General features: G+C 37.2%; 1 protein-coding gene across 1 annotated transcript in view; it reads left to right on the plus strand.

Annotated features, from left to right (window-relative positions):
* The window catches only part of CDH9 (cadherin 9), a 99392-nt gene extending 94626 nt beyond the window's left edge, over positions 1-4766 (plus strand). The window contains exons 11-13 of the mRNA XM_075084225.1: positions 308-425; positions 518-769; positions 3395-4766. Of these exons, the coding sequence (XP_074940326.1) occupies positions 308-425; positions 518-769; positions 3395-3882 (858 nt within the window). The 3' untranslated portion in view covers positions 3883-4766. The remainder of the gene's footprint in view (positions 1-307; positions 426-517; positions 770-3394) is intronic.
* The last annotated feature ends 10136 nt before the right edge of the window (positions 4767-14902 follow it).

Consider the following 14902-nt stretch of genomic DNA (forward strand, 5'->3'; position numbering starts at 1 on the left):
AGGTTTATGGCTTATTCAGAAGGGGAATTGTTTCTGAATCACTGCAAGATACTGAGTACAAACCAAAGCACACAGCTGTCTTGCAGTGAGGACTGGCCCCTTTTTCATCCTCTGTTATGTGTTTAAACAATAAAACAAAAATTTGCTTACTGTAACCTCTCCTGTGTTTATGAGTGGAACATTTGGCTTCGACATCAGTTTTTGTCTTCAGATAGAGATTCATTGGATTTTTACCAGTCCTGAAAGCAGAGACCATATTTCAAACAGAAGATTTCTAAAATAGCATGAAATACTGTTTTCTTTATAGCTGATACAGACTGTGAGTGCAGTTGACAAAGATGAGCCTCCTCAAGGACACAAATTTTTCTTTGAGTTGGTGCCAGAATTTGCTGTTCATCCAAACTTCTCCATTATAGACAACAAAGGTAACTGCTGACAAGTACCAACCCCCACCCCACCCCCATACCACATAAAACATCATCCAGCAACATTTACTTATTCTGCTTTTCCATTCTAGATAACACAGCAGGAATTATGACTAGAAGAAATGGATACAGCCGTAGTAAGATGAGTACCTATCTCCTGCCAATCATAATATTTGACAATGACTACCCGATCCAGAGCAGCACTGGCACGCTGACCATTCGAGTGTGTGCCTGCGACAGCTGGGGGAACATGCAGTCCTGCAATGCTGAGGCCTTGCTCCTCCCTGCTGGCCTCAGCACAGGGGCACTGGTTGCCATTCTCCTCTGCATCATTATCCTGCTAGGCAAGTACCTGTAATGAGATGTTCAATTGACTAGGCAAAGGTCTGGTTGCTTCTAGACCCTGATATTATAGAATCATAGAATCACAGAATTATTAAGGTTGGAAAAGGCCTCTAGGATCATCAAGTCCCACCATCAACCCAACACTACTATGCTTCCTAAACCATGCCCTGAAGTGCCACATCTACACGTTTTTTGAATACCTCCAGGGACAGTGACTCCACCACCTCTCTGGGCAGCCTGTTCCAAAAATTCTTCAACCCCTTATTCACATGACTCTGCAAAACAGTACTTCATATCTGATGTGGTCTTTTTTTTTTTTTTTTTTTTACCAACTGTTTTCTAAGATGGAAAAGGAGCTGCAAGAGTGGGAGAGGGAGCTACTATGGGCTGTGTGTCATCATTACTATTCAGAAGAATGTGTGAAAAGAATGAGACTATCAATGCTATTTAGATGAAATAAATTTTTAAATCTAGGGTCAGTTTTAGATACTGTGCTCATTTGACTAATGTTTTATGTTATAAACAGATCTTCATTTAGATCCAGGACTTTAAAATCATTCTCCTGAAGCTGAGTGATAAGTTTCTTACTGATTAAAATATTACCAATTATACTAGATTTTTTTTTTTCTCGGGAAATATTTAGCTAAAAAGCACAGAGGAGAAACGTTCAATTGCTTGCAAGTGGTACAGAGAGCAGCTGATTATTAAATAAAGTGTGAGCACAGAAGTTAGATGGGTGGTTGGAGAGCAGAAGCGTTAGGAAGATGAGGTGATACATGAAGAAACTAGAATAAATGCTAGCTCATAACCTGGTGTTTAGAATATAAAAACTGCAACTTGCCTGTTTTGCTTACCAGAGAAGTGCCTCCTTAAAAGTGCCATAATCTCTATGTTCCAGTCAAACTCTGAGGAAAACCTCTTTGCCTTTCCACCTGTCCTAGCAAACACAGCTTGCCAAGGAGGCAGTGACAAGCTTACAGGTGTCAGTTTATATAATTCTAAGGAGATCGCTTTTTTTTTCAGTTTTTAAACCAGATTCAAGCTACCTTCAGTAAACACTCAGAAGACCACAGAGGTTGTTATGAGAGGGGCAATATGTAGGAACTATATCTGTACTGTTTGGCATAGGGAAGGGAGGGTACTTGAGCTCTGACAATCTGATTGTCCATACTGCTTAGGTTCAAACATCACCACTGGCCTGGTTTCAGCATTAGCTCAGGACATTGCTCAGCCATAGTTTGAACAACAGAACTTGCAGGGCACCACTTCCAGCAGACAATTATCGTTCAAACTCTCCCAGATCTGGCTCTCCACCTTGCATAATTCACCATGACAACAGGCTCTGCATCTTCAAAGCCACCCTTCATGCCCTAACACAGATCATGAAATGTGTACCATGAAACACATACTCTTACTCACTCACTATGAAAACATCACTTTGATCAGCTGCAGTGCTTTTAGTACAGAAACACTGAACTAAAAACAAAAATCAAAGTGTGCCTTAGGACCATAGTAATAGCACATGAGATCAGAACAATCTCAGGGACCAGCGCAGTGCAAAATAAGTGTGACCACTTAGTGCCTCTTGGCGGCAGGGTCAGAGAACCTGCTCTACTTAGCACTACAGACATAGCTGAGGCCAGAGTAGCATAAGGCTGAAGAGCACGTAAACAGAATTGTTAGTCTACAGCTGGTGTTGTTCTCAGCGCCTTATTTAATTGTTCAACAAGAGGTAGTGTGTTAGGATAGTAGACCAGTGTCATCATGCCCAAAATAGGAGAGACATAGTAAGTACCCAGGTGTAAGAGACACCTCTTCATAATAACCTTTTAGCGATCTGCCCTACTCTTGTATGTTAAGTTCTTAAACTTACTCAAGTGGGCTATTACTTGACTAGCATTCTGAAAACTTGAAAAGAATTGCTGCTGTACAGACACAAACCCACAAACAAAACAGAACAGAACAGCCTTGACATTCATAACATTGTACCATGGCATGTGGATGATATCGGTTCCCCTCTCCCTACCTGAAGCATGTCCATCCTTCCCTTTTATTCACCAGTACTCAAGTCATTCAGAATAAAACTTTGCTCCTAAGACTCAACAGAAGTGCTCAGCACTGATGTAATTGGTGGTTCGGCAACCACTGTTATGCCTCATTGACAGATGATCTTGCTGTCCTCTCCTATTTACTCCAGGTACTGGCGCTAGAGCTGGATTTTTACATGCATTTAAGAATTGAATTCCTACTGAAATCAAGACCATTTAGCCACCAGAATGTATTTACAAATCTTAACTTCAGTTTTTCATCTCCCTCTGTAGAGGTTCATTTTTGTGTCAATCCTTATCTCTCCAAAAGGAAAAGTTATTCAACTAACATTTCTTAAACTAGGGGTATCACTTTTTTTAAAAAGACATTTAGTAGCAAAGATTAGATTTCAATTCTTGCAGTCATTGAAGCCAAAAATAGTTTTGTCAATAATATTGATAGTTGTAGGTCTTCAGGTTCTTAAAATCCCATCCCAGCCTTTAAACTTTTCCAGTTCAACAGAAAATGCAAATTATTTGCTCATTTATTTAATTGCTAACTGCCCATTTCTTTATTCACCTTTTGTTTCCTTTCAGTATTAGTTGTCTTGTTTACGGCTCTCAAGAGACAGAGGAAGAAAGAGCCCTTGATAATCTCAAAGGATGACGTTCGGGACAATATTGTGACCTACAATGATGAAGGAGGTGGGGAAGAAGACACACAGGCTTTTGACATTGGCACACTGAGAAATCCGGAAGCGAGGGAGGAAAGTAAGATGAGAAGAGATGTTATCCCAGAAACTATATTTCAGATAAGACGGACTGCACCTCTTTGGGAAAACATTGATGTTCAAGATTTCATTCATAGAAGGTTAAAGGAAAATGATTTAGACCCAGCTGCCCCTCCTTATGATTCACTAGCAACATATGCCTACGAAGGAAATGATTCCATAGCAAATTCCCTCAGCTCCCTGGAATCGCTTACCACGGAAGGCAACCAAGACTATGATTACCTCAGTGACTGGGGACCTCGGTTTAAAAAACTAGCAGATATGTATGGTGGAGAGGACAGTGATCGAGACTGAGAAAGTAGTCTGTGACCTGGTCAGTGTTAGTGGAATTCATGTCTATGTTACTAGATAAAGTGGCCTACTCTCTCTTACTTGGGAATAAAAAATTTACAAAAAATAGGTGTTGTCTTAGTAAGGGTTTGCTTAATCAATAAGTCAACGTGAATGAATATGAGCGATTAAGATTTTAAAAAATCTATAATTCACCCTCTCTGCCTAGAAACCTCTGATGAAAGGTTTTCATTGACAATGAAAAGACAATAAAAGGCTTTTTGTGCCTTTAATAATGAGATGGAAACAATTTTTTTAATTGCTTTGCATTACCTTTCCTACTAGCTGGGACAGTGTGCACCTGCATTGTAACATACTCTCAAAAATATACTTTAAAGAAGATTAATATTACTGCCATATTTATTGAGTTAAAGAATGTCTGTGTGTTGATTCATCATGATATTTTTATAAATGTATATTTATATTTTTGTATTTTTATTAAATAAATTAGTATTTATAAAAACACTACTTAATCACGTACTTTGTTAAGCATAAGAAACTGTCCAATCTTTCTGAACAAAGGAAACTGCGTATTGTGCAATACTTAATTTTTGAATGCATCTTCTTATATTGGATTAGTAGTTGAAATGTACTGTGCAAGAACAATATGGAGAGAGTGCTCTGTAATGGGAATGCAGTGTAGAAAAAAGAAAAAATATTTTGAAAAAGTTATTATGAATAAATACAGTCTGACTTGCAATGTGTATTACTATATGGCATAATAATATAGTTTGATTGTGAAACTCGCCCCCACATACCTTCTTATCTGAACAGGTGACCAGTGAGAAGATTTAACAGATATGTGCCTGGGGATTTAAGGAACCATGAAGGATTTTTCTGGGAGACATGAAAACAATTTTATAATATGCCTTTTAAAAAATTGGAATAATTAAGCAGATGGAAGGAAGGCATTCATATTCTAATCTTATTTTGGGGTTTTGAGACAATAACGCAAATCAGGCGTGTTACTAATAGCTTCTTTTAAAATTGAAGTGAGCCAACCATTATAAAAAAGGCCAACTAATATTTTATTAAAGATGTTACTTTTATCTTCCTTCAAAGTACATACATTTGCATATTTTCTAAAGTGTTAATGACAATCTTCAACTAAATATTTGTGTTTAAAATCTATTTGCTGGATCAACTTTTATGCAATGCACTTTTTTTTTTTTCACAACACAGGATAGAAGGAATTTATGTGGATCATGCACAATCTAACTGAGGGTTGCTAGGTTTATCCACGTGTTTAAAAAAAGAAAAATAAATAATCTCAAATATGTGAAAAAGAATCAAAGATGTCAGCAATGGAGGGTGTACACTATCCATAGCATTTCCATTTTTAATATCGACTTTAGGGAAAACCAAGTGCCTATAGACGTCCAAAACAATCATGTGTTTAAGTTTTCTCTAGATTACTTAGTTATATTTTTGATCTTTTCAGAAAGAAACTTAAGATACACATTGACAATATAATGTGGACTACTGAGGCACTAATCTCCTACCAGAAAGGTAACAGAGGCAACAGACAAGGTCTCTTCACCCAGACATACGAACACACTCCTGCCTAATATTTTTCTCTCTACTATGTTGACTTTCAGATTATTTCTTAAAAATATCTGTTTATTATTATTTATTTTGTCCCTCTACCATATTCTTCTGCCAGTTGAGAGGATGCATCTCAAGATTTCTGACACTGAACAACTGTTTTGGGGGTTTTTTTTTGGGGGGAGGGCCTTGTCAGTGGGCTGGGGGGTCCAAACAAATACCTGAACGGCTCACTGTGAGTTGCATGCCAGGTCTGCAACACTATGTTGCAAGCAAAAAACTTTAGTGACACAAAAAATGTCAAAATAACCTGCATCCATGTGGCAGAGGTGTACGTGGACGCAATGTAGTAACCTGATTTCTGTGTATGGTTTGATGGCATAAGAATGCATATTTCTTTTTTGTGTCTTTTGGAGGTGAAGGCAAAAGACGTGGAATGTATGTTCTCAACAGTGTTGCTGGCAAAGTGAAAGTACGCAGGAATGCATTAGTCTTTCAATGAAATTTTCATAACTTTAAGACACTGCCTTAAGGTGGGATAGGAGGAAAAAAAAAAAAACAACTATATCCCTGAAGAGAAAATATTGGAGGGAAAAATAAAAGGAAAAAAGGAAAACAGAACAAGAATATAGGAAAAACTGCCTTGACTTGTAGAAATTGTACACCCAAACTTCATCTTCAGTGACAAACACTGTCGATTGGACTAAGAGGAGAGATTTTAGCCATCTTGTGAGTTGTCATCAGAAATCTGAATATCACACAGTGATGTGGAATGGCAGGAGAGAGGAAAATGAAAATATATCTGTCCCCAAGCAAGGACAGATACAGACAAGGTATATGTCAGTGCAGTTGAGTAAGTTTTTAAGTTGTTAAGGGTTGGTGCAGGACACATAAAAGGGTGCCAGTTTGATTTCAGAGAGGCTACTGGTGAAAGGAGGATGAAGGAAACAGGGCGTGAGGAATTCTTCCTTGAAGACATATAAATTTAATTTAGAAATTCCATTTTCCACATAGAAATAATCTTATTTGTGTACTGCTATTTACCTTTTTTTATTTTTTCCTCAGAAAGAAGTGACAGGAAGGAAAAAGAAGTATTCTAGAATTCACTTCACAGACCGTTCTGGTAGAGACATGTCCTCAGTATCATTATATCATGGTACCACTGTGGTACTTTGGGAAAAGCAGAAACTCCAGAAGATCATCAAAAATGGCATCCGCCTTGTCTTAGACTAGGCTTCCTCATCTCATGAGTCTGTGCCCCTGAAGTAAAGAGAGGGAGTTTTAGCCTTTTTTTTCAGCAAAAGAATGAGACTTTCCCATGCTTTCCCATTATTTCAGTAGTCAGCTCAAGAATACTGTACCACTTAAAGCAATATACGTTTAAAAGATGACCTACATGGATTTACAGCTCAGAAATTCACATAGTTGATACAGCAAAACAAGTGATTTCTCAGAATTGCTAAAACTTTCAAGCATTCTTAAAATGATTAAATCTAGCTGGCAAGTTTGTCACCTGGCATGCCTAATTGGTAGTTATGTGGGCTTGTTCATTTAAATGGGCTGCAGAAACTATTTTTTCCTATTACAATTGTTTTTTATAAAATGGATCTTCTTTTCCTTTTACATCCGAAACAACACAGTAATTAGCACATTACAGATGAGGAATCTGTGTTCACAGTGGAAAATACTGTGATATGTCCATTTTACTTTTGTAGCATTTTTATCTGTTTACATCCATTGAGATTTTGGGGGGGGCCTTTTTGATTACATTTTATACCATAGAACCAATGAGTGACAACCATATGTGATAGAATGAGCTGCTGATTTTGGTGTCATAAGCCAGACTGATTCCCAGAGTATTTCCCATGGAGGAGTCCCTTTGCACAGCATTAGCCATGTCCCTCAAGGTTACCAATGACACCTTTGTCTATGACAGAAGCATGAACCTTTGCTGCAATGGGTATTCAGCAGAGCAGTTGCACTGCCTGTGAGTTTGACCACCTGAAATGCTAGAGGATTATGCCTGCAAAACCCATGCTGTATCACCTTCCAGTGCTGAGGATGTTGTGAGATGAACAGGGGCAGGTTCTGGCCTGTGACTTACTGAGGCTGCTGGGTGGCCAGCTGCTCTGGATGCCCTAGTGGGTACTGCGGCTAATTATATCTCAGGTTTTCTGTGCCTCTGAACAGGCAGAGGGCCAGATATAGGAACCAACAGGAACTTGCATAGCCTTGGCAGATACAGAAATTTACCTTGTTGGGTTACAAAAGAAAGAAAAAGCTGAGAAAAAGGAGTAAAAATGAACATGAAAAACTTCTAAGTAAATGTTCCAAGAAAAAAAAAAGTAAATCCATTCCATCTTGACAGCAGAAAAAAAAAAAAGGAACATATGATGAAGGTCTTGTTTTGTAATCTTTAGATATTTTAGATTTCTTTTTACTTTAGCTGAATTTTGTAATATCCTCATAGATTTACAAGTTTATCCTGATGAACAGCCTTATGAGTAAAAAATAATGCTGAAGACAATTTCCCGAAGAAGGTTACATCTTTCAGGGAAATGCCAAAACAGACTCCTCATTATGCCAGGTAGAGCAACCTAACTACAACCACCACCGTACATGAACATTGCTAAAAATTTTTAGTCGCTTCATAAAATTTAGCCATATCACGAAATGGCTGTTCTCAGAATAGAATAGTCACACACACACACAAAAAAACCCATATTTAAAACTTTCCCTTAGTAATTTTCTTACACATTGATGACAATACGCATTAAAACCTTCTGCTCTACCAAAGGCATTTCAACTGCTAATGGCTTAATTTATACTGAAAGTTGTATTTTAAAATCACCCCAAAAAAAAAAAAAGAAAAAAAAAACAGAATGGGGAATTCAAACATTTTTGTCTCTGCTATGGGAAAATGAATGGGGGAGAGAAGAATTCTAGACGTATTTTTCAAGAACATAATGTGGATATTTCTTTGTATGAGCATAATTATCTCTCTGTATGTATGGGTGAGTGTATATATATGCATATATCTAAAAAAAACCCACTTTGTTACCCACAAGGTTAACCAACAGAAACCCTTAGGTACCACTTCTGCTCAAACAGAGGTGCCCACTTAAAGGGAAAAAAAGCATTGCAGAGTACAAGACACATTCAACTATGTGCAAACCAAAGGACATAAACCAATCTGATTTTACAGACTGTTTTATGTTGTTCTAGCATCCTGTTGTTACAGGGTAGATTTTATACTTCAGTTCAGTTTCAGTTCATGAATCATAATTCAAACTAGGAGGGATCTGACCTGATCTGTACCTAAAAAAAATCACCTCCAAATTTCGGTTTTTGCATCTTTGTTAAAATCTCACAGAAAGGGAAATGCAAAAAAGGGGGCTGTGAATATCACTGTTCCTGCGTTCCAAAGAAATCATGTGGATGTTATTTCTGCAAGGGAAGTGAGTGCCTCTGTGTGGAATCAGCCCACTGGTTGTCACAGGGCACCGCACAACAGAGGAAATCCAGAAATGTTTACTTCTTCCCTTTTGCTCCCTGCCCCCCACCATCCCCATTCAAAGCAAAGCACTCTGCAACACTCTTCACCCACTGCAGCAAAATTCATTAGAATAATTTTGAGCAAATTTTAGATCACCCATTAAAGCCGAAGAAGTGACAGTATCTTGTCACAGCTTCAATGTCTTTTTTTTTCTTGCTGGTGTGTACTATTTTAGCAGGAAATACATTTTCATAGCAGTTCTGTAACTTAAAATATGAGCATATTCCTGATTTTGCTCATTTTACCATGGAATTTGACACAGCTTCTGTCATAACACATATTAATATACCTTCATCAAGCTTGGAATGAACTCCATAATTTTAAAAAGCATTTGCTTTTAGAGTCAGTGTGCCAAGCATTTCTCCCATCACTTCTCACAGGGGAATGACAGGCTGTACAAAGTAAGCCTGCACAGACACAGATTTTGATTTTGGGTATGAGTAAAATGATAATAACATGATTCACTGCTTATAGTTCTGTCCTTCAATTTACCTTTTGAGTTACTGGTAGACATTTAGACCACATTAGAAACAGTTTATGATCTGTTAGGGTAGTGCAAGAATATCTTTGGAGCAGCACAGGAACCAAAAACATACTTTTAAAATACAGTCCAGGATCCTTACAGTCTTCCTTTCCCTCCAGCAGGAGGAGGCAGAATGACCCTCCCAGACGCTGGACCACATAAGTACATATCTGGCACTTACTACTGGAAGAAGAGGTAAAAGCTAGAGTTTCACAAGTGAAAATGGTGAGAAGGAAATTAGGGCTGGGATTTTTGTTACTTGAGAATTGCTCTTGCAGCTGTCAGGAAGCAGGCTGCTAGTTGCTAGGAGCAACGATAATAATACTTACTTCTTATATAATGCTTTTCATCCCTAGTTTTTAAAGCTTTTTACAAAGAAGGTCAGTATCATTATCACCATTTTACAGGTAAGAAAAGCACTTATTTGTGCACCTGTTTCCCCAAGGACACCCAGCAGGATAGTAGTACAGACAGGAGCAGAAGCCTGGTCTTCTCTTCACAGGCCACACTGCCTTGAGGACAGCTAACCATTTACAGGGCATTAATTTATGTACCTTTACTGCTTAAACTGACCAGAAAATTTGCTTTTAATTAGCCTTTACTGCCACACAAATTTCAGACATCTTAAAGGAAGATACCCTTCCATGGAACACCATGAGTCAAAGATCCTGTCCAAATAAAGGTTGTGCTTTGGACAAGTACGTATTTCTGAGACAGGTCCAAGGTATTTCCAAGAGGAGAGCCTGAGGTGGTTTCCTGAGCTTGCTTCCAGGAGGAAAGAGAATGAAAGAGGTTTTTAATTCTAGGTACAAAGTGAAAAGGAGAGACAAAAGAAATGTGGAGTAAGCCCTAAAAACTGCAGGAATATGCCCAGATTTGAGGAAGAAGTATCTTTAGCCTAGAAGGTAATCTTTCTTTTAAAACAGATGACAGTGGGACAGAAGGGGTGGACAGTGGAAGAATATCAGGTTGTAGTACCCAACACCAGCTGGCCTCCACTCCTTCAGAATTAATTATTTTTTATTTCTAAGGACTCCTTCCATGCCTTTCCATTTAATTTCTCGATGAGACATTATCTTTTGATTGCTGAAATAAATTGGCTTTTCCCTAGCAGTTCCAAATTGGTAATTTAATGACAAATCTTTAGGAACAAGCCTGACCAGCACTCAGCAGAGATGTAGAGAGAAAACAAGACACAAAGAGGCTCTTCAACCCCATCCCCTGGGTAAGTGAAGGGCTTTGTTTCAACTAATGCTCAAATTAGGATACAGAATGGACACCAGACATCACGGCACCATCCAACAGGATCCAGAGTGAGAGCCAGAGGGAGTAAACAGCTTCCCCACCTGCTAACACATATGCTGCCATCTGCAACTTACTGACCAAGGGGAAAGTTTGATCTTTTCCAACGCAATGGCAGCGTGCTTTCGTCTGTGCCATGGCTGAGTGCCTTCAGCCATCCTGTGCAATAGTGCCAGAATATTTGTTGTCTCTAATGTTCGGCCAACCCTGCACTGTTTTACAGCCAGCTTTTGCACAGCAATACCAGAAAAGGCCAGATTTCACCCACTGCATTTTTCTTCCAAAATCAGTGACATGCTGCTGGACTTCACAACACCAAACTCATTGCAAAGTACTATGAGAAATCACACACTATGATTTTTTAGAGGAAACAACACACTCATGTTAATGGCCTTTCTCCTGATTTTATGAAAAGCCTTTAAAAATTAATTTCAAATTAGTTTTCATTACATCATTGCTACAAACACATGCCTCTCTGTACAAGTGATGTAATCTGACGTAATTTACATGTGTATCTGAGCGATATAAAGGAAATATCTTTCAATGCTGTATACCATAGTTGCACGTAAACTAAAATCTTGATCCTAACAATCCTATAAAGCAGGTTTAAATAAATTTTAAAGGGTTAGATAGTATTGTATAATTTATATATAATTTGGAGAAAGAGTCTTTGTACAGATTTTTAAATAATCTTACAAAAGCTATTAATCTATACTGTCTTATATAAAGTAGAGAAAAAAAAAGAAAGGTGATGCATTTGTATCTAGCTAATAGGGACTTTCCTATAAAAAACTTATACACTTGTAATAGAAGGAACATCTGAGGAAAGAGGTAGTAACTGTTATCCAACTGTATTAGATGCTTTAATAAAACCAGACAAGTTCTTAGGCTTATGATTTCCTTTTCATCAGGACTAAGAAAGACTAGAAAAATCTCCAATGCCACTCTGCAACATAAGCTTCTTAAGTCCGAACATCAAAATAATTTAAAAATTGTTACTTAACATAAGTTATAATTTATAAATTGAAAATTTTCAGTATTTTGGTATGGCAACATTTACAAGGTAGATGTGCTGATGTTCCCTATAGCTACCTTTAGGGACATTAACACTTTTTTCATTTCACTTTTGTTGTACGCGCATAAATGTTGCAAATCAATTTATGAGAAAACATTCTAATCTCACTTTTCAGCCAGTAGGGCAAACACACTGTCTGGATTTTGTAGCATAGGACTGTCAGCATACCCGGAGAGGCAGAAGAGCAGAATTTCAAAGGATCTAGTTCAAAATTTTTAGATAAATCTGTTTGTAACATAGTAGTACAAAATTCATATGCATAATACATACATATTCTAAATAAAATTTACTATGTAATTAAATAACAATTTTCCCATGTCTCCTGTAATATATGCAGTTCTTTAAAGTATTGCACACAACTTCTGTGAAGTCAATGGGTCACAGCAGCCAGATGTTGGTTTATAAGAAAATTCCTGCCTTGTCATGGTTATCCTGCCAAAGAAAGGAACCCTGAACTGTCAGGTCAAAGCCCTGGATGGCAAAAATCAAGAGCAAGACAATAACGTTTGACTCTGAACCATGACTGTTCAAAAGTCAGTTACATGTTTGATTCAATAAAGGTCTCATCTAAATCAGAGTTGCTTCCCATCAATGCTTAAATGTGGAGTTCTGTTACAGGCAACTCTCTCAAATTGCAATATCATCATGGAATGAGGCCTGAATGATTTTGTGGATTCCTGCAGCTCCATTTAGTGATGGTATTGTTCTAAATATCCTGGTGAACCAGAACACTGCAGACATGGGTGAATATATCTATGACAATAAAAGTTCACTGATAGACCTTCAGTGGTTTCCAGCTTTGAAAAGAACATGGTAAAGTGATTATTGCATTATATTTAGTAGCTTCAGATTTAATCTTCTGTTCCCTCCAAAGCAAATTAATTGGATTTGGATGGAGTATTTAGCCATCTGTCCCATAGCATCATATCCTTTCCTGATGGAGTGTGATGTAAATGAATGATGTCATCATGAACTTGTACAAAGTTCCCTTATTAGAGAGCATACACTGTTTAAAAATATAAATCTAGGCAGCATAAATCTACATAATATATTAATCATTGGGCCAATATAGTCTCTATCAGCAGGTCTGAACAACACTGTCATGTTCCACCAGGTTCAAGAACAAATTCATTTTTCCCCGTGCTTCTTTTTTTCCATTGTCCTCTCCCCATCTTTTGCAATTAACCCCAGGACTTTCACCTGCAGTCTCTGAGTATATAGGAAATTATTCACTGTTATATAATATCTTGTGCATCCACAGACATCAGTGTACTGCTGCCTTCTATTAATTTTCTCATTGAGTAAAACTGAAAAAGCAACTGTGGATGTGGTTCTGTTCTCCAGCATATCATTGCTGATGATGACTTGCTACTAATCTTTTGTTCACACAAGCAGCCAAACATACAGACGGCAAATAGAACAGGCTGAGAAAACTAATGTTCTTTCCCTCTTCCTCCTAACACACAAAGAGATTCCTCCAGCAGTTCATCTCTTTCAGGTTGGTTTAGATATTGGGGCACTATTATTTTTCCTAAGAGATGCATTGTAGGACAATAATTGGATTATCTTAAATGTTTCCATTTCTCTTCATTCATTTATGAATTATTAATTCATTCTCATTTCAGGAATGTAAAAGACCTTAAGTAAAGGAGATGGGTTCTTTCCTCCATATAACAGTACTACCAGTAAGCTCTAACAAATAGCCTCTATAAATGAAAGAGGAGAGTTTGGTTCAATACTCATCCTGCCCTGTTTTGGACCACCATTTTAATAGCCACCAATAGATGTATCTTCCATGAAGCTTGTAAAAAATCTCTTTTGATTCAATTTATGTTTTGAATAGCTTCTATTTAATTATGATCTGAACTTGCACTTGCTTTAAGCCTGCTACCTGAGCTTCTCAAAAAACTGAGATCAATTTTTACAGTTTTTTAAATTCATTTTTTAAAGTAATTTTAAATATTTTTAAATTATCTTACTATATTTTCATATGTAAACAGGTTTTGAATTTGGAAGGAAAAAAAAAAAACACCCAGAGGTTAAATGGCATTGGCAACTTATTGAAGTTAGAAGGATATCGTTTCACTCACAGATGATTAACGTAATGTTGTTTCAGCTTCCTGAAAAACTGAGTATGCTCATTAGATGCTATAAAGCATCCTTGTGGCAACTAATTGCTTAAGAATAAAAAATTAATAGCAAATAGGGTTGGTTTTTTTTTTCTTCTAACTTCCATACAATAAATGGATGTTTGGAGAAAGAGCAGGACAAAAGAAGAATATTTGTACACAAGTTCTTCACTGTGGATCATAGATCTCATTACAGTTTGGGAGACATCAGCATACATCATAAAGAAAGATACACAGATATCAGAATGATAACATGAGAAAGGATAGATGTGTGGAGGATAAAAGACAACGGAAATTTCGGTGTAAAAATTGAAATATAACATTCTGATCAAGTTTTAAAGAAGACAAGGGTAACAGAATGTAGCCAAACTGATCAAGGGACAGACAGCAGACTGTCAGAGATGTGGCCAGTGACCATGAACAGAACTGGCTAACCAGAAGTCTAGTTATGTGTCTACATTATGCTATTGTTTTTAGTAGTGGGGAGAATCACAAAACTAGAAAATGTTAAATCTGTAAACTGGTTTTGTTGATCACTGGATTGACAGTGACCATTTTTAAACATTTTTCAGCTACAAATTCTACAAATATTTTATTATTTTTACTCAAAAGATGAGTAATTCCCAAACCTGACTTTTATTTTCTTAAACTAGCTTGTTCTTATTTTAAGAACTTGTGTGGTATCTTCAAAACAATTTGAAGTACAACTTCTTCTTCTAAGTTGTGAACTTACATATTTATTGTGATTGCTAACAGACAATACAGTCCTAGACTAGCAAATAGCTCAGCAAAAATGGGGATTCCAAATTAACTGCCAGTGACTTCAAGATCATATTTACTCAGTCTCCCAGTAG

This window comes from Phalacrocorax aristotelis, chromosome 2, assembly GCF_949628215.1.
Source record: "Phalacrocorax aristotelis chromosome 2, bGulAri2.1, whole genome shotgun sequence".
Taxonomy (NCBI): Eukaryota; Metazoa; Chordata; class Aves; order Suliformes; family Phalacrocoracidae; genus Phalacrocorax; species Phalacrocorax aristotelis.